This window comes from Chiloscyllium plagiosum, unplaced genomic scaffold (genome assembly GCF_037043375.1).
Source record: "Chiloscyllium plagiosum isolate Xiang-an unplaced genomic scaffold, Cpla_swu_hap1 HiC_scaffold_35, whole genome shotgun sequence".
Classification (NCBI taxonomy): Eukaryota; Metazoa; Chordata; class Chondrichthyes; order Orectolobiformes; family Hemiscylliidae; genus Chiloscyllium; species Chiloscyllium plagiosum.
The window spans coordinates 52638543-52661730 of NW_028270173.1; the positions used below are offsets into that span (position 1 = coordinate 52638543).

The 23188-nt window shown below is 49.9% G+C and overlaps 3 protein-coding genes and 1 long non-coding RNA gene across 4 annotated transcripts in view; 3 read left to right on the forward strand and 1 right to left on the reverse strand.

Annotated features, from left to right (window-relative positions):
* Positions 1-6265, forward strand: part of LOC148140883 (uncharacterized) — a 39884-nt gene extending 33619 nt beyond the window's left edge. Inside the window, exon 2 of the long non-coding RNA XR_015753099.1 lies at positions 5845-6265. This is a non-coding gene — a long non-coding RNA (uncharacterized LOC148140883). The remainder of the gene's footprint in view (positions 1-5844) is intronic.
* Positions 1-23188, reverse strand: part of LOC148140878 (H-2 class I histocompatibility antigen, alpha chain-like) — a 450761-nt gene that overhangs the window by 169106 nt on the left and 258467 nt on the right. The gene's annotated exons all lie outside the window — the stretch shown is intronic.
* On the forward strand, positions 215-5268 carry LOC148140884 (class I histocompatibility antigen, F10 alpha chain-like). The gene is made up of 6 exons (XM_087979780.1): positions 215-401; positions 787-1062; positions 1179-1457; positions 3437-3556; positions 4486-4518; positions 5237-5268. Exons 1-6 carry the CDS (start codon positions 215-217, stop codon positions 5266-5268), a joined length of 927 nt encoding a protein of 308 aa, XP_087835906.1.
* LOC148140885 (cytochrome P450 2K1-like) overlaps positions 11647-23188 on the forward strand; it is a 34750-nt gene continuing 23208 nt past the window's right edge. The window contains exons 1-2 of the mRNA XM_087979619.1: positions 11647-12295; positions 18818-19135. Coding sequence (XP_087835745.1) covers positions 18944-19135 — 192 coding nt within the window. The 5' untranslated portion in view covers positions 11647-12295; positions 18818-18943. The remainder of the gene's footprint in view (positions 12296-18817; positions 19136-23188) is intronic.

Consider the following 23188-nt stretch of genomic DNA (forward strand, 5'->3'; position numbering starts at 1 on the left):
CTCTTAATCCCCCAAGTCTCTCTTCCTCGCCCCCACCAGCCACATTCTGTTTTGTTTGCTAGTTCCTCTCCCTCCCAGTTTTCCTTCCAGTGCTTGTTCTGCAGTTTGATAACCAGCTCCTCGAACTGTTTATATTACAGAGACTAACTCACGAACAATAAAATATACAATTGTCTCAGGAGAACAAGATTTCCCTAAAATCACTGTTGTTGCGATGGTCAACGGAATACAAACAGGTTACTTTGACAGTGATACCCGTCGCTGTGTTCCTAGGCAGCAGTTCCTGGCTGATTCACTCAGTGTGAAATTCTGGGATGATGCTACAGATCAGGCGATCACACACACCGGGCTGGCAAAGGGGAATCTGAAATCGATCATGAAAAGGACAAACCAGACTTCAGGTAAAATCTCACCGTCAATTGTCCACATTATCCCCCAGGTCACTCCACTCAGTCCATCTCCCAGCACTGACCCCTGGGTCTGTCCACTCAGTCCATCTCCCAGCACTGACCCCTGGGTCTGTCCACTCAGTCCATCTCCCAGCACTGACCCCTGGGTCACTCCACTCAGTCTATCCCCCAGCACTGACCTTGGAATGTAAAGTGAAATGAGGACTGTCAACTAATTCTGCAACTTTAACTTGAGATTGGAACCCTTTCCCCTCTGATCAGACTGTGACCCTCATCCCCTATTTCCATCTGATATTTGATCCCCTTTCCCTCTGATCAGACAGTGTGTGATTATCTATTATTTATTGATGATTGATCCCTGTCTGGTCACTGACAGGAATTCACCCTCTCCAATGGATACATTCTGTTGAGGTCAGTGAAGATGGCTCTGTGAAGAGATCGATGAGATTTGGATTTGATGGAAAGGACCACATTAGTTTAGAGCCAGACAGAATGAGATGGGTTGCCGCAAATCACTTTGCAGTGATCAATAAAGAGAAATGGAATTCGGATCAATCCTGGAACTACTATTGGGAATCATATCTGCAAAAAACATCTGTTGAACATTTAAACAGATATCTGGAAGTTGGAAAGGAATATTTCACAAGGAAAGGTATGTATTTCAGTTTTGTTCCATGTTCGGATCTAACCTCACTGATCTATGAAACCGTTCTCCCATTCCATTCAGTGTCTGTCTATTGTTTGTGGTTTCACCCTTTCCCATCACAGTTCAGCCTGAAGTGTTCATCTCCAGGAGGGAGCCCAGTCGTCAGGAAAAGCCGCTCACTCTCTCCTGCCTGGTCACTGGGTTTGATCCTGCAGACATCGAGGTGACCTGGCTAAGGAATGGAGAGGTCATGTCTGAGACCCAATCCTCGGGGGTTCAACCGAACCACGATGGGACCCATCAGATCCAGAAAGAGATTGAGATCAATGCTGGGGATGAGGAGCAATACTCCTGTCACATTGAACACAGCAGCCTGGCAGAGAGCAAGCTCTATCAGTGGGGTAAGGGACTGGAGAGTGTGTGTGTGTGTCTGTGCCTGTGTCTGTGTGCCTGTGTCTGTGTCTGTGTGTGTGTGTGTATATATATATACATGTGACAGATGAAACTATTTAGAGGACACTTTTTCACTTCCTTGTTTGCAACTACCCATCTTGTTCTCTGCGTTGATATGTCATGTTGGTCTCAGTTGCGTTAAAGATTTCAATTCTAAGTTTGAAAGGGTCTCCGAATCCCAAACTTCCAGCACCTTTTGGGGATTCCAGATTCCCACAGCCCTGTTATTGGTGAAGTACTCATCGATTTCACTCCGGAATAATCTCACCAGAATTACAAGAAGATTTGCTTGTATTCCAGGCTTCAGCACCAGACATGGGCCCAGATTGTCCAGCAGCCAGACAGTCAGAGACTGGACACACCTTGAGAGAGGAGGGTCTGGACCCCTCAGAATTCCTGACTCACTGAATGGGATTTGTCTGGGAAGTTTCAAACCGTACCCGGAACCCTCTGGAAAGATCTCAGGTTCTGAGGTTAGGGATTGGAAGCTTCTTTAACTCCTAGTGTGATGATGCTGTCACTTTAAAAGGTTGTTGGTGTCCTAGTTTTTGTTTTGAAGAGAGGTTGTAAGGCAGAGGCACCAAACTCGCTGCTGATCATGACTGAGGTAAACAAGTTGTGAGGTCTTGAAGTTTTTTTTTAAACTGGAACAATAGAAGCAGTCTGAATGGGCGTGGCCAGCTCTCACAGATCCAGATTTCTCAGTTTGGTTTTTATCAGTTACGTCAGAAGCCTTTGGGGTCTCAAAAGAGTTGGCAGGTTCAGTGAATGTCACCTGGCTACTACTGTCTGCATTTTCTTCTTGATATTGTTTCTCCAGGATTGGAGAACTGCATGTAAGAATCTGTGTCTGAATTTACCTTTTTGCCAAGGTGTTTATAGGATGTTACAATATTGCAACAGTTAATTAGTAATAGGTACTATGTTCAGTTACATTTTTCAATCGTTAAGTTATTCAAAATTCCTTTTTCTTTTGTTTGTATTTTAATTACAGCGTTTAAATAAATTGTGTTTTGCTTAACATTGAGTTGTTTGAACACTTGCATTGCATCTGGAACACTGCACTTCCCATCCAGTTTTAAAAGAAGAAACGGTTCAGATCTCGACTCCCTTCTTCAGATATTTTGAGGGGGCCTGGTGTGGTCCCTAACACCAGAGAACTAGAAAACCGACCATCTCCAAACGTACTGCTGATCCCTCCATTCACACACTGACGAGGATATCTGGTCAGCGTGGGCAAGTTGGACAGAACACGCACACTTGTTGTGTGACTCTTTAACTCTTTGACTCCATCCCCTCAAACCTATGACCTGATACTCTGCAACCATTACTTGAACTCTCCCCAGCACCAACACCAGCTCACCGCCTCCAGACGTCTGTCAGACTCGCAGTGCATCACCCTGGACAGACAACTGGGACACAACACAGAACTCCACAACTGGATCCCTAACAAGGCCCCCTCACCAGCCCACTGTGGCACCCAAACCCCATTCCATTGGTACTCAACATCCCCAACACTCACCAGTGAGTTCCCAAACTGCCCCTTGCCCAACCACTGAGGAAGTGCCTTTCTGGGAGACTGAACTACACCCCTCCAACCATTCACTCACTCCTTCACCTCACCCAAGGCCGATCTACCCCACCAGCACTAGTAAGGACAGGACACAGAGATATTGGGGAGAATGGGAACTGAACTGTCTGGGGAGGTAACCCCCAGGACAGGCACAACACGATGTTTATACCCCTATCAATGGGATCCTTGGTGACTTCACTGGAGAGTGAAATCGGGAGAGGGTCAAACCAGCATTTCAACCAATCCCAACAATTCCCAACAGCCCGGAGCAGTTATAATTGTTCCCAATCAACACAGAGCTAGAAATAAATCCAGGAACAGAGAGAATCCTGATATATTTCCAATGTGTTTCAGAAAATCTGAAAAGCAATTGGCTGCATTCCCAACTTGGAAGTCTCATTGCATCAATGGTCATTCTATTGGCTGTTATTGTCGGGATAGTCGGAATAATCATCTGGAAATGGTCACGGAGAGGTAAGAATCAGAGAGAGGGGAATGTGGAACTGAGGGGACAGAGTGAGTGTGGGGGATCTCCAGTACTGGGAGTACAGGGCACTGTGGGGAATGGAACTGATTGAATTCCCACACACAGATCCACACGTATAAACACGGCTCGTTCCCTGTCTGATCTTCCTTTATGTGATCAGCCCAGAACAGGTCTAATATTGATCATTAGACCCACTGCACCCAATCAGATCCTCACTGACTGAATATTAATGGAATGGAAGGGATTTTCTGCATCTCCATTAAGTGTAAGGATGGACGGGAGTGTGGAAATGAGGATTTCTGACACAATCCCTGTAAAACCTTCCTTCCTGCCTTGTTTGGGCACCATCTCCTTGATAAATTTTGAAGCTCTCTCTCCCTTAATGAGTTTGTGCAGTTTTGGATGACTTATTACTTTGGTTTGACCCTCGGCGTGTGACTGATACCGATCATGTTATTCCAGGCATTTGGTTTGTCTCCAGTCCCACCGTATTTTTAATGTTTTGGAATGATCTCTCTGCCCCATTTAATGGGATTCTGGATCATCCCTTCTCTTGTTATCCAGCTGTTGACACTTTCCTCCCACCATCTGACATTTGTGATCACCTGCAGAGACTCCACTCACCCCATTTGGATGATCTTTTGATCTCTCTGCCCATTGATCTCCCTGCTGATAAATTCGGTGTCTGTGAGCTTCTCTCTCACTTCACCTGAGGAAGGGGCTATGCTCAGAAAGCTTGTGATTTCAAACAAACCTGTTGGACTGTAACTTGGGGCCGTGTGTGATTTCTGACTGTGTTCACACGAGTCCAATACCAACACCCCCACATCAATCTCCATTCCCTCACTTGTTGTGTTCTCACTCTCTGAGAATGGATTATTCCCCATCCTAATGGACATTTATTTTGTTTCTGCAGATTCACCAAATGGGACCTACACAACAGCTCCCAGTAAGTGGCTGAGGGGACAGAGTGTTGGGAATGATGGATAAGGTAATGGGAGGTGTAGAGTAGATTCCCTACAGTGTGGAAACAGGCCCTTCAGGCCAACAAGTCCACACAGACCCTCCAAAGGGTAACCCACCCAGACCCATTCCCCAACCCTATATTTACCCCTGACGAACACACCTAACACTATGTGCAATGTAGCATGGCCAATTCACCTGACCTGCACACCTTTGGATTGTGGGCAGAAACTGGAGCACCCAGAGGAAACCCACACAGACACGGGGAGAGTGTGCAAACTCCGCACAGTAACCCGAGGTGGGAATTGTACCCGGGTCCCTGGTGCTGTGAGGCAACAGTGCTAACCACTGAGCCATCCGTGCTGCCCCTATGAGAGTGTAGAGTTATATTTGCCAGGGTGTTGCTCAGGGTGATGGGTCCGTCTCCTCACCATGCTGTTTCTCAGCCAACACTCTCTTATCGTCCTGTTTCTCTACTCCATGTCCCCAGTGTCTCTCCTTCGAACTGTCACCCTCCATTCCCTTCCCCCACTGCCCCTCCCTCCACTCACTCACACTTAATTCCCACTGGGGGTGCTCGGAGAGTCTGGTTAGTTAGTGCTGAGGGTGATTAAATCCTGGGTCCAGTGAGTGATGGAGAATATCTCACACTGTCTCATTTTATATTTGATATAACTTCTCACATTCTGTTTTTATTTTCTCAGCTTCTGATATCTCTGGTGCAGCTTCTTCATGATTCGGTAAGTGACATGTCAACTTTTCTCTGACTGAAATTTATTAGATTTAGATTCTCTCGATTTATTTGGAACATTTTCACATCCCTCCTGACCCTGTCCCACCCTCCCATACACTGTTAAACCCTATCAGACTAATTCCCCTCCCCTCCTGACCCTGTCCCACCCTCACAGTCACTGTTAAACCCTGTCAAACCATTTCCCCTCCCACCCCCCCTGACCCTGTCCCACCCTCTCAGTCACAGTTAAACCCTGTCAGACTAATTCCCCTCCCCTGCTGACCCTGTCCCACCCTCCCAGTCACTGGTAAACCCTGTCAGACTAATTCCCCTCCCCTTCCCAACCTGAAGTGATTGCCTCCTGTCTGTCCATTCCTGACCTTGTGGGTTTCCTGGGCCCCAGTACAGGATATTCCCGGAGCCTCATTGCGGAATAACAGGATTCTCCTGTTCCAGTGTGAACATGGACACCATTGTCTATCCTTCCATGTCACAGCAGACACACAGAATTACAGCTCATTGTTCACACTCAATTCCTTCAGGACTGAGATCAATTTTTCTGGGAATGTGTTTCCACAGATTGAGCAGTGGATCCCAGATCCCCAGGTTTGGATCCTGGTTCTTCAAGTGAGACCTTCTCAAGTCGTGTTTCCATCCCGTCTCAGAAATGTGAGCAGTGCCACCGTCAGAGGGATCTTCACAGATGGTTCCTCCCTCACACTTTCTCATCTGAAATGAAGCAACGTCCTGAGGGAACTCGGAGACAGTTTTTATATTGAAAGAAATTGATTTTGCATCTGACGTTAAGAAATTTCAAATGTTATGCAAATTTCTGTACATAAATATCAGTTTTACATATTCTAATTCTTAGATAAATATATAAATATTATAAATCTGAGTTATTGTTGAATACTAAAATCTATCACTACTTATCACCATTGTTTAACTACAATCACCAATATGTGTCATTTGTAATCATTAAAAGTTATATATAGACTTATTGATTGTGATATTTTTATTAATGATTTCACGAGAACGATTATATTCATTTACACAGCAGCAGCTTGTGGCAGTTGCAGAGTTCAATTTGGGTGGCACGGTGGCACACTGGTTAACACTGCTGCCTCACAGCGCCAGAGACCCGGGTTCAATTCCTGCATCAGGCGACTGTCTGTGCTGAGTTTGCACATTCTCCCCGTGTCTGCATGGGTTTCCACCCACAGTCCAAAAATGAGCAGGTTAGGTAAATGGGCCATACTAAATTGCCTGTAGTGTTAGGTGGAGGGGTAAATGTAGGGGAATGCGTCTGGATGGGTGGCGGGTCGGTGTGGACTTGTTGGGCTGAAGTCCTGTTTCCGCACTGTAAGTAATGTAATCTAATCTAATCAGTGTGAACTGGGGAGTTAAAACCATATCCATCTGCCTCTATTGTAAAATCCAAATCCCAGATGATAACTCCATACTCGTCAAAACAATCAGGGAAAGTCCATTCCCAGAGAGTGGGAACACGCAAGTGTGAGGGAATGGAGATTGTGTCAGAACCTGATGGAGATTCTGGACATCGCTTCCATTCCATCGATATTCCCTGAGGATGTGAGTGTGTGTGTGTGTGTGGTGGGTTTGATGACCAACATCAGACTTGTACAAAAGGACATAGCTACTAGACTGGGTCTGCAGCAGGTGGTGAGGGAACCAACAAGAGGGAAAAACATACTTGATTCCATCTTTCCAATCTGGCAGCTGCAGGTGCAAATGTCCATGACAGTCTCAGTGAGAGTGACCATCGCACTGTCCTTGTGGAGGCAAAGTCCCACTGTCACATTGGGAATAATCTCCATCGTATTGTGTGGTACTATCACTGTGTTAAATGGAACAGACTTGGATCAGATCTAGCAGCTCAAGCCTGGGTATCCATGAGGCACTGTGGGCCACCAACAGCAGCAGAACCATACTCCAGCACAATCTGTAACCTCATGCCCTGGCATAGCCCCCACTGAACCATTAACACCAAGCCAGGGGATTAACCCTGGTTCAATGGGGAGTGCAGGAGGGCATGCCAGGAGCAGCACCAGACATACCTGAAGATGAGGTGTCAACCTGGTGAAGCCACCAAACAGGATGACTTGCATGTCACACAACATAAGCTGCAAGTGACAGACAGAGCTAAGTTATCCCACAACCAACAGACCTGATCTCAGCTCTGCAGTCCTGCCACATCCAGCCAACTCACTGGAGGCTCCACAAATATTCCCACTCTCACTGATGAAACAGCCCATTACATCAGTGTGAAAGATAGGCCTGAAGGTTTCACAGCAATCTTCAGTCAGAAGTGTCATCTCAGCCTCCTCCAGTGGTCCCCAGCATTACAGATACCAGTCTTCAGCCAATTCAATTCACTCCACGTGATATCAAGAAACAGTTGAAGACACTGGGTACTGCAAAGGCTTCAGGCCCTGACAACATTCAGGCAATAGTACTGAAGGCTTGTGCTCGAAAACTTGCCACTCCCCTATCCAAACTGTTCCAGTCCAGTTACAACACTGGCATCTACCCAACAATGTAGAAAATTGCCCAGGTATATCTTAGACACAAAAAGCAGGACAAACCCAATCTGCCCCATCAGTCTCCTCTCGATCATCAGTAAAGTGATGGAAGGTGTCATTAACAGTGCTATCAAGCAGCACTTGCTCAACAATAACCTGCTCAGTGACGCCCAGTTTGGGCTCTGCCAGGGTCACTCAGCTCCTGACCTCAATACAGCCTTGGTTCGAACATGGACAAGAGTTGAATTCCAGAGGGGAGGTGGGAGTGACAGCCCCTGACATCAAGGCTGCATTCGACCGAGTGTGGCATCATGGAACTCGAGCAGAACTGGAATCAATGGATATTGGGGGAAAACTCTCCAGTGGATAGAGTCATACCTGACACATAGGAAGGTGGTCTTGGTTGTTGGAGGTCAGTCACCTCAGCTCCAGGAAAGCTCTGCAGGAGTCCCTCAGGGTATTGTCCAAGGCCCAACCGTCTTCAGCTGCTTCATCAATGACCTTCCCTCCATCATAAGGTCAGAAATGGGGATGTTTGCCAGTGATTGCACAATGTTCAGCACTATTTGCAACTCCTCAGACACTGAAGCAGTCCATGTTCAAATGCAACAAGGTCTGGACAATATCCAGGCTTGGGCTGACAAGTGGCAAGTAACATTTGCGCCACACAAATGCCAAGTTATAACCATCACCAACAAGAGACAATCTCACCACCACTCCTTGGCATTCAATGGTGTTACCATCAATGAATCCCCCCACTGTCAACAGCCTGTGAGTTATCATTGATCAGAAACTCAGTTGGACTCACCACATAAATGCAGTGTCGTCAAGAGCAGGTCAGAGGCTAGAGATACTGCAGCAAGTAACACGTCTCCTGATTTCCCAAAGCCTGTCCACCAACTACAAGATACAGGTCAGGAGTGTGATGGAATACTCCCTGCTTGCCTGGATGAGTACAGCCATCTCAACACTGAAGAAGCTTGATACCATCCAGGACCTAGCAACCCAACTGATTGGCACTGTATCCACCAACATCCAGTCCCTCCATCACTGACACTCAGTTACAGCAGTGTTTGCTATCTACGGAAATTCATCAAAGATCCTTAAACAGTGCCTTCCAAACCCACAACCACCTCCATCTGGAAGGTCAAGGTCAGCAGATAAATGGGAACACCACCACCTTCATGTTCCCTCCAAGTCACTCACCATCCTGACTCAGAAATATGTCACCATTCCTTCACTGTTGCTGGCCAAAATCCTGGATTTCCCTCCCTAATGGCATTGTGGCTCAACCCACAGGAGGTAGACAGCAGCAGTTCAAGAAGGCAGATCACCACCACCATCTCAAGGGCAACTAGGGACGGGTAATAAATGCTGGCCAGTCAGAGACCCCCACATCTCACACAAACAGAATCAATACAAAAACTGGGGGAGGTGTGATACATGGTTATTGTCTCTGGAGGAGGAATCCCGTGACCAAAGTATCATTCCAGAATGAGAAGCCTCTTTCTCCTCCAGGGAGTTGTTCAATGTTCACACCTGGATGTGACAGGACAGCAGAGCTTCGATCTTATCTATCGGTTGTGGAAACACTAAGTTCTGACTCTGCTCCCTCTGCTGTTTACTGCACAATCAGTCCTGATCTGTCACTTCACTGACCAACACCATCACTTACAAGTTCCCCTCCAAGCCATTCACCATCCTGACTTGGAAATGTATTGCACTTCCTTCACTGTCACTGGGTCAAAATCCTGGAATTCCCTCCCTAATGACATTGTGGGTCTCCCACCACCACATGAGCTGCTGCTGTTCAGGAAGGTACCTCACCCCCACCTTCTCAAGGACCGTTAGGGACGGGAAATAAATTCCAGCAGCCAGTGATTCCCACATCCCTGCAGTGAATAAAAAAGACATCATTTTTCATCTCTCCTTGGTCCTGCTCCTGTGATCCCTCCCACATTCCGCATTGAACCGGGGTTGGTCCCCTGGCTTGGTGGTAATGAGAGACTGGGGGTTGGGGTGAGCCATGAGGTTACAGTTTGTATTGGATGGCAGTTCTGCTGGTGTTGATGACCCACAGTACCTCATGGACACACAGTCTTCATCTGCTCGATCTGTTCACATCCCACAGGAGGGGAGGGGCTTGGGGGTGTGCCATGAGGTTTAATGGGGAAATATGTTCTCACAAGATGGTTATTGGCCAGTGAACAGTCTGTTTCCACCCCACCCCCACCCGACACTGGGTTCTCTGTACCTGACTCTCATCGTCGATCACCCCCCCCCACTGGGTTCTCTGTACCTGACTCTCACATTAATCTCCCCCCCCATTCCTCACTGGGCTCTCAATACCTGACCCTCACCATCAACTCCCCCCCCCCCCCAACACTGGGATCTCTGTACCTGATTCTCATCATCAATTCCCACCCCCCCCCCCCCCCCCCGGGTTCTCTGTACCTGACTCTCAACATCAATCCCCCCCCCCCCCCCCCCGGTTCTCTGTACCTGTACCAACCGGATTCACTGTAATTAAAAGTTTCAATCAATTCTGAAATAAATCCTTTTCACAATAGCCCACAGGCAACCTGACTCTCTGTAATTAATCCACTCCATGTTCCCTCACATTAAACTCTCTGTCAGGTTTAGGTCATTGATCACTGACTGGGTGAAGAATCTCTCTCACTGTAACTGTGTCCTCCTGTTCTGAATCTCTCGGTGTCGTTTAAAACCAATCTCAGATTTCCCTTTTCCAGACTGTTTAATGTTTTATAAATCCCATCAGGTGCTTCCTTTCCTGGTAGAATAGCCCAATTCGCATTGCCACATGACCCAGAACCTTGACCCTGGGGGTGAGCCTGGGTGTTTCTCTCTCTGCACTCCCCCTTCCACACTCCCCCCTCCCAGGGTCTGAGTGTCTCCCCTGTGACTGTGTCCTGAATTAGACTCAGTACCAGGAAGAACACCAGGGTCCAAGGGATTCCCAGCCAGCAGAGGGTTAGCAGTGACTGATACTGACCTGTGACCCATGACCCAGGGTGGCACCATGCTTCAGTGGTTAGCACTTCTGCCTCACAGCCCCAGGGACCTGAGTTTGATTCCAGCCTTGGGCGACAGTCTGTGTGTAGTTTCCCTGAGTCTGCATGGGGTTCCTCCGGGTGCTCCAGTTTCCTGCCGCAGTCGAACAGGTGCACCCTGGGTGGATTGGCCATGCTCAATTGCCCAGTGTACAGGGTTTATTTTTTGGCTAACATGTGCAGGGATGTGTATGTTGGGTGGATTATCTGTAGGGATTCTATGATTCACGAATGGCCTTTTAATCTCCCAGTTCACAGAGAGAGAATGGAAAGCTGAATTCTGTACTCATCGGGAGAGACTCAGGAAAAATACAGGCAGGTAAAGGAAAGGATCACAACATTCTGGGAATACACTGTCCCTATTCCAATCAGGGACTGCGAATTAAACACTCTGATGGGGAAACAGCTTCTGTTTACAAACTGGAAAAACCAGTAATACAACAATCTTTGGAGACTGCATCCTATTTGTTGAGAAATTTGATCCATTGTTTGATGTGAAGCTGCAGAAGCAGAAAAATGGAACAAGTGCTAAGTGATGACCCGGTCCCAGTGACGGGGAAGCTCCAGCACAGCCAGGCTGAGGTTCAGGCTCTGAGCCAGGAAGGCTGGGGGTGAGAAGAGGCCTCCCCCACCAGCTCAAGGAGTATCAGGACAGCACTAGGACCCTGGGATCCCCCTCTCACAGTAAACATATGGCTCAGTCCTTCCAACTGGGGGAGGTGACGGTACATCAGGAGAGTCCCTCGGGCATAGAGTCACGGAAACAGACCCTGCAGTCCAACTTCTCCATGTATCTGACATTGTACCTATTACCCGTGTGTGTACATCTTTCTACAGTCCTGAGTGAGCTGTGTATGGGTGCACACTGAACACTCTATGTGTATCTGCCTATCTCCCTTCCCTTATCCCGGTTCCGTAACTTCACTATCAGCCTCTTCTCGGCCACTTTGTGTTATTGCCTGTCCTGAAGTCTGCATTGGAGGATGGTCACCGGAAGATCTGAAGCTGAATGTCCCTGCCCGCTGAAGTGTTCCCCACCTGGGAGGGAGCACACGCCTGCCTGGTGATGACTGAGCTGTTTCCCTGAGGGTAACTCAACCTGTCTGAGTGTGACCATCCTGGGAACTGGTGACAGGAATCTGTTCATCTCTTTATTGGGTATTTTACTGAGACTGGGACCAATCATTGACTCTCTGCTTCTGCAGCTTGAAGTTCAGGAAATGATCTGCAGCTCAGCATTGACATGGAGTGGCGGGGAGAAGGTGGTTTGTTCTTATAGACTCTAACAGCAGTTGATCCCATTCCCTCACCCTGAATGTTTTATTCCCAATCCCTGATGGGAATAGGGAGAGTGGATTCCCAAAATGTTGCTGATCCTTCTCTCCATCTCCCTGTGTTTTTCCCGGGTCTCTCCCGGTAAGTACAGAATTCAGCTTTCCATTCTCTCTCTCTCTCTCTCTCTCTCTGTGTCTGTGGTGAATGTGAGTCTCTTGGGGAGAGTTTGAAATGGGGGATGTTTGACCAGCCGCCTGTTATACAGCCAGCCTGATCTTTTACACATTGAAGGCAGCACAGTCTGGGAGACTCTGATGGGATTTGTGTCCAGGTCTCCTGACAGCAGGATGTAGAAACCCCGAGATCAGAGAAGCTCCGAGCAAATGGGAAATGGTTCCAATGGAGAATTTTAATTTTCACATCGATTGGGAGAAACCAAACAGCTTCATCATTCCTGATCTAAAGTCTTGTAAACACTGCGGGGAGGAGAAGGAGACTCCATGTTTAACTCAGCCCAGGCTCAGGGATCCATGATGGAGGTGACTCAGCAAGTCTGAGTCGATAGTGCTTCTCCCAAGACCGAGGCAAAGTGGGCCATCCTCCTCCACCACACTCACCAAGTCCTGACCTTCTTGAGAAGATATGTCCAGGTCGAGGGAGAGAGTACCGATGTGGTCGATTCTTTCGGGATCTGGACCAGCAAATGACAGGTCAGGGTAACCTTGAGGGTCGATGCCAGTGGGAACATCCTCCACCCACCCTCCAGCTTTGCCATCGGATGAAGCAGAGGTTACCTGACATACGCAGGGCAGCCGAAAGTGTGCCGAACCTGCGGGAGGTCAGGCCACATGGCGGCGGATTGTAAGGTAACCGTCTGCTGAAATTGCAAGCAGGAAGGCCACCCGACCAAGGAATGTAAGGAGGCCAAGAACTGTAATCTGTGCGGAGAGGCGGGCCACATGTACAAGGCCTGCCCAAGACGAGGGGCCGCCACCTACGCACAGATGGCCGGAGGTGGCAACACGAGCCGTGGACCGAGTAAGACCAGCAAGGTACCACAAAACAGCACGGGAACGGTGTCTGGAGGCACCCAGAAGGAAGGGCAGGCTGTAGGGGAGCAGACGGCAGACAGCGGGGAGGTGCAGCAGCCGATCCAAGCTCCTTCAGGACAGACGGAGGAAATGGAAGAGGAGGGATCAAAGGAGGCAGAGGATTGGATTACCGTGAAAAGCAGGAAGAGGAAACCTCCCAGAGCCACCCAGCGAGGGGGGAAGTGACACCTACACGGCGAGGATACAGGCAGCTCTTCCGACGGTGAGGACGGGCGCAAGGAGGGTCGTCACCAGAGGAAGAGACAGAGCGCCGTGGGGAAAAAGGAGGGCAGCACCGCCCAAGCAGGAAAAGACCATCCCTCTGAGGGGATGGGTAAAGGCCTCCCCCCACCCGGTGAGAACCAAGAGGTATCCACCGGCCCACAGCTCCAGGTAACTGGGAGCAGCGGTCCTGTGACAGCACCGCTGTCAGACGGAGAACTGGACCATGCGGAGCCTGGGCCCGACCCGAAGACCCAGAACAGGGAAATGGCTCCAGCGTGGAGCCGGACAGCTACCTCAGCCCTGGGAAGATCCAGCAGTTTGCCGTCACCACAGGGGTGCACACAGCTACCCCAGAGGGGCACGACCAGCAGCAAATGGACACTGTTAACCTCGTAAACTGTTAAAATGGGGTTTAAAATTGCCAGCATCAATGTGCGTAGCATCAAATCGGCTACACGATGTGTTTCTACGATGGCCTTCCTGGCCAACGTTAAAGCCGACGTCCTGTTTCTGCAGGAGTGTGGGATACCGCACCTCAGCAGCTACAGGAGATGGTCGAACTTGTGGGCCCATGGGTCGTCAGTTTGGTCGGGGGGCAACGATAGCCGCGCCTCTGGTCTGGGTATCCTGTTGAGAGGAGGCAATTTCACCATCTCCGAGGTTAAGGAGGTGATGGGCGGGCGTCTCCTCGTCGCCGACGTCATGTACAGGAATGCTCCCCTGAGACTGATTAATGTGTACGCCCCAGTGTGTAAGAGTGAACGGTTGGCCGTCCTGCAGCAGCTCCCACTGTTGCTGGCTACGTCCAGGCCAGTCAGTCTGGCCGGAGACTTCAACTGTATCATTGATGCAGATGGACGATCCGGCGGGGGGGACAGTAAACTGGACGCCACGTCCAGAGCCCTGATGGACACGGTAAAAGATGCCAAGCTGCACAATGTCTTCAGCACCCCTGCAGACGGAGCCCAGCGTAGATACACCTGGTCACGGGCAGACGGGTCTATCCGCTCAAGGATAGATTACCTGTTTGTGTCCCGAACGCTCTCGGTCAGATCCACCGACATCAAGCCGGTGTTCTTCTCTGACCACTGCCTCCTCCTGGCCGAATGTCACCTACAGGACGAGCAGCGGGCTGGTAAGGGAACGTGGAAGATGAACACCAAGCTGTTGACCCCGGGAAACATTGAGGAGCTCAAGAGGGACTATGCAGGTTGGAGAACCGTGAAGCCCCTCTTTGAGTCCCCAGCGGACTGGTGGGAAACAGTAAAAGGGAACATCAAGAGACTCTTCATCCTCAAAGGTGTTCAGGAGACGAGAGAGAACCGGGGAAAACTGTCCCAGCTCCAGGAAAGTATGCAGAACCTGCTCCTGCTGCAGACGATGGAGGTGGATGTCACGGAGGACCTCAAGGAGGTGAACGGCTAGCAAGCCTCGCTCTTTGCCTCAGAGGCCTCCAAGATAATCTTCCGGTCCAGGGTCCGCTCGGTGGAGCAGGACGAGACGTGCTCACGTTTCTTCTTCCAGAAGGTGCACAAAGAGAGCTCTGTGCTCAGCAGCCTGAAGGAAGAAGATGGCTCGCTAACGTCATCTCAGGCTGACGTCATGAGGATCAGTAAATCCTTCTACGCCAGTCTGTATGACTAGAAGCCAATTGACAGCGCGGCCTCCCAGTCGTTCCTGTCCTCTATCACGGAGGTCTTAGACGACAGAACACGGGAGAGGCTGTACCAGCCGCTATCTCTGGATGAGCTGACCAAGGCCCTCGAGTCCTTCGAAAAGCATAAAACTCCCGGAAGCGACGGCTTACCGGTCGAGCTCTATTCCGCTCTGTGGGACTTGATTGGCCAGGACCTGCTGGAGGTGTATGTCAGTATGCTTCGGGCAGGTACCATGAGTGAATCCATGAGGAAAGGCATCATCACCCTCATCTACAAGCGGAAGGGGGAGAGGGAGGAACTCAAAAATTGGAGACCAATCTCACTGTTGAATGCGGATTACAAAATTCTGTCAAAGGTAATTGCCAACCGGGTCAGGTCTGCTCTGGGGTCGGTGATTCACCCTGACCAAACCTGTGCTGTGCCGGGCAGGAAGATCGCTGAGAGTCTCGCACTCCTCAGGGATACGATCGCCTACGTGCAGGACAGGGGGTTGGACACCTGCCTGAGCAGCCTGGACCAGGAGAAAGCCTTTGACAGGATATCACACAGGTATATGAGAGATGTTCTCTCCAAAATGGGCTTTGGGGAGGGAATCTGTAATTGGATCAGACTGCTCTACACCAACATTGTCAGTGCAGTCTCAATCAATGGGTGGGAATCAGATAGCTTCCCAGTCAGATCTGGAGTCAGGCAGGGCTGCCCTCTCTCTCCTGCCTTGTTTGTGTGCTGCATAGAGCCATTTGCCGAGTCCATCAGGAAGGATGCGAGCCTGAGAGGGGTGACTATTCCTGGCAGTGGGGGCCTGCAGGTTAAGGCCTCCCTGTACATGGATGACGTCGCCGTTTTCTGCTCGGATCCGCTGTCCGTGAGCAGACTCATGTGCATTTGTGACCGGTTCGAACGGGCCTCGGGGGCCAAGGTAAACCGAGGCAAGAACGAGGCCATGCTCTTCGGGAACTGGGCCAACCAATCCTCGATCCCCTTCCCCGTCAGGACCGACCACCTGAAGGTGCTGGGTATTTGGTTCGGGGGGGCTGGGGCGTGCGCCAAGACCTGGGAGGAGTGTATCAGCAAAGTGAGGCAGAAACTGGGCAGATGTGTGTGGCTGCATCAAGCTGTGCGTGGATCCCCGGTACACAAACACCAAGTGTCACTACGTACTGAGGTTCTACCTGTCCCCGGTGTTGCGAAGGATGGGCCTGGCCTCGCTGCCGCGGAACGCTCCGAGTAGTTGGACCGTTCCGTGTCACTTGTCCTTTGTGGAGAAGTTTATGAAGAAAAACACCTTTCACCACAAGTCCATCAGGAAGTGGTCAGCACGTAGTGTCTTTGAGACCCTTCGGGAAAAGGAGAGGGCGGATCCTATCGAGCGGTTCCCTGAGCAGACTGTCAAAGCCATTTGGCAGAATGCCTCATCGCCAGAACTTTCCAACAAGCACCAAGATATGGCTTGGCTGGTGGTGAGAAGGGCTCTGCCTGTGAGATCCTTTATGCACGCCCGGACCCTCAGCCGCGCCGCACGCTGCCCTCGAAGCGGCTGCTGGGGGGACGAGACTGTCACACACCTCCTTCTGGAATGTGTCTATGCTGAGGAACGCAGTGGTGTTTTTTGAGGTTCGTCCCGAGCAGCGCCGTGTCGCAGGACTCCGTGCTCTACGGCCTGTTCCCCGGGACGCACACCGAGACAAACATCAACTGTGCCTGGAGGATCATCAACTTGCTGAAGGACGCTCTCTGGGCGGTCCGAAACCTCTGATCTTCCAGCTGAAGGAGTTGACCCCGACTGAATGTTGCAGACTGGCACATTCCAAGGTCCAGGACTATGTGTTGAGGGACGCGCTGAAGCTTGGGGCAGCTGCCGCCAAGGCGCGGTGGGGAAAGACCACCATGTAACATCTGCCTGCCTAAAGAAGAACAGGGGGCCCATGCAGTCATTTGGGCTCTGCTGACACCTCAGCTAATTATATGGGCATATGATCAAAAAATGTACAGAAAAATGTACAAAATGATAAATTCTGATCTCTGTATGTAAATGTTTACATATGTATGGCATGACCAACTGTACAGACCATCTAATTATTTTATGAATAAAGTATATTTTTGAAATAAAACAAAATAAATTGGCAGGGCAGGAGCAGCCTCATTAAACAAGCTGGGACTGATTGTGGGACCAGGAAGCATTCCAAATTGTCAAAAATTCACAAACTGTTTTTCATTTTTCTTCTGCCAAAAGTTACAAAACATCACACACGAGTCAAACACTGGTGTTGTATGCTTACAGATCCAAACTGTAGTTGCTTCACACTTTTGTGCAAACCTTGAACTTTAAGTGCAATCGAGCAGGAGCATGATCGACTCTGAAGAGAATGACAGGATTGTGGGCCAAGAGACTTTGGTTCAAATGAGCAGCTCTGGAAGTGACACACCTCTCTCTCCCGAAGTGGATTCCTGCTGTTCTTCAATGTGGAACTACAAGTCAGAGACAAAAACACTGCAGATACTGGAATCCAAAATAATCAGGCAGGAGGCTGGAAGAACACAGCAAGCCAGGCAACATCAGGAGGGAGAGAAGTCCACATTTCAGGTGTAACCCTTCTTCAGGACTGGGGGTGGGGGTGGGAGGGGACCTGCAGGTAAAGGGAGTGGTGGGGGCAGTGTGTGAGGTGGGGGATAGGTGAATACAGGTAGAGGACACGACCTGGTTGGTCAATGGAAGGAGTGAATCCTGTGGGTGTCAGGGAGCAGTGGAAGGGAGGGTGGGGGGGGGGGGGGGGGGGGGGGGGCGTGGGGTGGTGGGCTGGGAAGGGAGTCAGGGAATGGTACAGGAGGTTATTTTGAACAACGAGTTTTTCCTCCCTCTTGTCATCCAGAAGCCCTTTGCTGGACCATCTCCATTCCAGGTTCCACGGCTCTAAACACCCCACACCCCAATGCAATAAAGACAGAGTCACCCTTGTCCTCACCTATCACTCCACCAGTCTCCACATCCAACACATCCTCCTTAAACACTTCCACCAACTCCAACTAGACCCCACCCCCTCCACACCGCCCTCTGCCTTTCGCAAGGACCATTCCTTTCAGCAGCCCTTGGTTTGCACCACTCTGCATCGGGGAGACCAAACCTAAACTTAGGGAACGGTTCACCGAGCATCTCAGGTGGGACCGCAGGGACTGACCGGACCTCCCATTTTAATTCCCCTTCCCACTCCCTTTCCAACACGACCAGCCTTGGTCTCCTCCACTGCCACAATGAACCCAACTGCAAATTGGAGGAACAACACCTCATCTTCCTCTGGACAGCCTCCAGCCTGGAGGACTCAACATTGGGTTCTCCAGTTTTAAATAACCTCCCTCCCCAACCCCCCGACTCCCTTCCCAACCCCTCCCCCATCCCTTCCACTGCTCCCTCCCACCAACTGGATTCATTCCACCCATTGACCAAATGGGTTGTACCCTCTACCTGTCTTCACCTATCCCCATTTCACCACCCTGCCCTCACCACCCCCTTTACCTGCACCCCACCCCGAACACCCACCCCTAGTCCTGAAAAAGGGTTACACCCGAAACGTTCACCTCTCCACCTCATGATGTTGCCTGGCCTGCTGTAGGATTACAAGAGAGGGCAGCACCGTTTCTATGCCAAGAAGCTCAGGTTACTGTGTACCCAAATGTTTAATGGAATTTCACAGGGAAGGTGGGGCTTAAAAACACTCGGTGAGACAAATCAGGAAAACAGCTTGTTGTTTGCCAGTCGGGGACTGGACTGAAGGACATAACACACTCTAACGTCACTGGTGCCTGAGCACTCTGACACAATGGCTCTCCTCAAGCTCTTCCCCACAGACTACACCTTGGCCCTATCGCTGCTGGCCCTCTTTCTCTTCCTGGTCGTGTCCGTAATTCGGCGGCGAGTTCCCATGAATTTCCCTCCTGGACCAAACCCGCTTCCTCTGATCGGAAACCTGCACCAACTGGACCTCAAAAGGCTGGACTGGTCTCTCATTGGGGTAAGTGAGAATCCTTCACTGGGGGACTGTCTGAGGGATGGGGCGGTGTGAGGGAACAGCTCCCAAGGAGAAGCTCACAGAGACCGAGAGAGACACAAACCGAAGCAGATCCCTAATCCCTGACCGAGGAATCTGTTAGCCCTGGGGGCTGTGTTCTGAGAGTCTCTGATCTCTGGTCGGACTTTAATTCTAAACAGAACGGGAGGCAGAAAAAAAACAAAGCAATTGCAAAGTTATGGCACCTCAGAGAGTGACCAATCTGGGAAATGTTCAATTTAATTAACGTGACAGTAAAGCAAGAGCGACGCTGGACGATGGACCGAATGGCCTCTGACCATGCTGGATTTGGTCTGAATCCTGAAGCCTATTTGAGAGCTTATCAGATCCTGACAACCAGATATTTAAAGCAGAGAGGGGATCGATATAAAATGATGGAAGAAGATTTGGGAGAATCAAAAATCTCTGGATTTTTTATTTCAGGCCATTATAACCAGATAATGACATTGTGAAAGTTCAGGAAAACACCTGAATTCACGTCCTGATCAAAAACCTGATCAAAAACCGAAGTGAGGTCAGTGCAAAGGGAAGGGACTGGTTTGTGAGAGTGAGTGTTCCTTTGAGGAATATCCCAGAGCCAAGTGCCCATCAAATACGTGTCACAAGGGAAAGAAAAAAAAGTCTTAAAATTCAGTCCAATAATCATGAACAAAATGCGGACTGATTTGTCTTTTTGTTTTGCAAATACAATCACCGCTTCCCAACGCAATTTAAAGTGCAAGGGGCCATACCACCAGAGGGGGGCCCAAGGTTGGGAATGGGGTGGAGGAGGGTTGCAGGGGGAGGATTGGGAAAGCAACAGCTCTAAGGAATTTGGGACTTGGGAGATATGGCATGATTTGGAGGAGCCGGTGTTGGATTGGGGTGGACAAAGTTAAAGCTCACACAACACCAGCCAATAGCACTGCTTCTGCATCAGGTGGTTGTGGAACAAACACAGTATTTATAGCAACAGGATTGCAGTGTCATGGAGTGTCATAGTAAACAAATAAAGATCCAGTCTTTCATCTTTTAGAATGATCATGTTCGTTTCAGTTCTTTCATATGTAAATCCCAGAACTCCTTTTAAAGTTACATTCTCGAGGGATCTTGAACAATAGGTACCACCTCAACTCAGATAATGCATTGAAGGTGTGAGGTTAAAATCTGTCGGTGTCCCAGTTTACAGAATCTGACATGTATTTATGCAGTTTTTGAACAAAATAAAATGTAATACTTCAAGTACAAACTCACCCAACAAACATATATTCTGGATTAGTGTGTGTGTGTATATATATATATACATTCAAAGTTTGTGAGAAGATTTGTAGCTCGGGTGCTTGTTGTTGTGGTTCTGTTCGCGAGCTGGGAATTAGTGTTGCAGACATTTCGTCGCCTATCTGGCTGACATCCTCAGTGCTTGGGAGCCTCCTGTGAAGCGCTTCTGTGATGTTTCCTCCGGCATTTGTAGTGGTTTGAATCTGCCACTTCCGGTTGTCAGTTCCAGCTGTCCGTTGCAGTGGTCGATATATTGGATCCAGGTTGATGTGCTTATTGATTGAATCTGTGGATGAGTGCCATGCCTCTAGGAATTCCCTGGCTGTTCTCTGTTTGGCTTGTCCTATAATAGTAGTGTTGTCCCAGTCGAATACTGGCCAACATTGGCCTTCTTGGTCAACGTTAAAGCCAACGTCCTGTTTCTGCAGGAGTGTGGGATACTGCACCTCAGCAGCTACAGGAGATGCTCGAGCTTGTGGGCCCATGGGCCATCAGTTTGGTCGGGGGTCAACGATAGCCGCGCCTCCGGCCTGGGTATCCTGTTGAGAGGAGGCAACTTCACCATCTCCGAGGTTAAGGAGGTGGTGGGCGGGCGCCTCCTCGTCGCTGACGTCATGTACAGGAATGCTCCCCTGAGACTGATTAATGTGTACGCCCCAGTGGGTAAGAGGGAACAGTTGGCCGTCCTGCAGCAGCTTCCACTGTTGCTGGCTACGTCCAGGCCAGTCAGTCTGGCCAGAGACTTCAACTGTATCATTGATGCAGATGGACGATCCGGCGGGGGGGACAGTAAACTGGACGCCACGTCCAGAGCCCTGATGGACACGGTAAAAGATGCCAAGCTACACGATGTCTTCAGCGCCCCTGCAGACGGAGCGCAGCGTAGATACACCTGGTCACGGGCAGACGGGTCTATCCGCTCAAGGATAGATTACCTGTTTGTGTCCTGAACGCTCTCGGTCAGATCCACCAACGTCAAGCCGGTGTTCTTCTCTGACCACTGCCTCCTGCTGGCCGACTGTCACCGACAGGACGAGCAGTGGGCTGGTAAGGGAATGTGGAAGCTGAACACCAAGCTGTTGACCCCGGGAAACATTGAGGAGCTCAAGAGGGACTACGCAGGTTGGAGAACCGTGAAGCCCCTCTTTGAGTCCCCAGAGGACTGGTGGGAAACAGTAAAAGGGAACATCAAGAGGTTCTTCATCCTCAAAGGTGTTCAGGAGGCGAGAGAGAGGCGGGGAAAACTGTCCCAGCTCCAGGAAAGTATGCAGAACCTGCTCCTGCTGCAGACGATGGGGGTGGATGTCACGGAGGACCTCAAGGAGGTGAAGGGCCAGCAAGCCTCGCTCTTTGCTTCGGAGGGCTCCAAGATAATCTTGCGGTCCAGGGTCCGCTCGGTGGAGCAGGAGGAGACGTGCTCACGTTTCTTCATCCAGAAGGTGCACAAAGAGATCTCCGTGCTCAGCAGCCTGAAGGAAGAAGATGGATCGCTGACGTCATCTCAGGCTGACGTCATGAGGATCAGTAAATCCTTCTATACCAGTCTGCATGACGCGAAGCCGACCGACAGCGCGGCCTCCCAGTCGTTCCTGTCCTCTATCACGGAGGTCTTAGACGACAGAACACGCGAGAGGCTGGACCAGCCGCTATCTCTGGATGAGCTGACCAAAGCCCTTGAGTCCTTCGGAAAGAATAAAACTCCAGGAAGCGACGGCTTACCGGTCGAGCTCTATTCCGCTCTGTGGGACTAGATTGGCCAGGACCTGCTGGAGGTGTATGTCAGTATGCTTCGGGCAGGTACCATGAGTGAATCCATGAGGAAAGGCATCATCACCATCATCTACAAGCGGAAGGGGGAGAGGGAGGAATTCAAAAATTGGAGACCCATCTCACTATTGAATGCGGATTATAAAATTTTGTCAAACGTTATCGCCAACCGGGTCAGGTCTGCTCTGAGATCGGTGATTCACCCTGACCAAACCTGTGCTGTACCGGGCAGGAAGATTGCTGAGAGTCTCGCACTCCTCAGGGATACGATCGCCTACGTGCAGGACAGAGGGTTGGACACCTGCCTGATCAGCCTGGACCAGGAGAAAGCCTTTGACAGGATATCACACAGGTATACGAGAGATGTTCTCTCCAAAATGGGCTTTGGGGATATTTCTAACATGGGACAGGAAACAAGGTGGAGGATAAGCAGATGGATACGTGCCAGGGGATATGGCATTTGTGGGGGTGAAAGTTTGGGGGAATTAGGCTCCTCAGAGGTTAGTAACAATTCTGGAGCAGTTGAGACTTGTCCAGGCCGGATGGTTTGCACCTGAATAGAGGATAGACCAGCGTCCTGATGGGATAGTATATTAATGTTATTGAGGAGGGTTCAGATTAATTTTTCGGGGGGGATGGGAATGAGAAGATAACACTAGAGAGGAAAATCCAGGAATTGGAAGAGACAGCTAGCAAGAGAGTGAAAAAGGTTACTTACATTCTGAGTAAGAGGAACAGCAGTAAGGTCGAAATGACCATCACTGAGCCTACCCATGAATTCATGGAGTGTGGTCAATGATATTGGTGAGTCGCTGATGCAGATAGCCAGCCACATGGGAACATGACAACATGGAAATAAGTTAGACCTGAATCTACAAGGAGAAAGTATTGCTGTTCCTTCAGTGTCACTGGCTCAACAGTGGATGTGCAAAGAGACTTGAGAGTTTGGGTGCACAGATCATTGAAATATTG

Excerpts from the sequence above, each read along its gene's own strand:
- LOC148140884 (XM_087979780.1), top strand. The coding sequence starts at position 215 with ATGGTCAACGGAATACAAACAGGTTACTTTGACAGTGATACCCGTCGC. Across the intron at positions 1,063-1,178 it reads GGAATATTTCACAAGGAAAG|TTCAGCCTGAAGTGTTCATC; the intron begins GTATGTATTTCA and ends TTCCCATCACAG. Across the intron at positions 4,519-5,236 it reads GACCTACACAACAGCTCCCA|CTTCTGATATCTCTGGTGCA; the intron begins GTAAGTGGCTGA and ends TTATTTTCTCAG.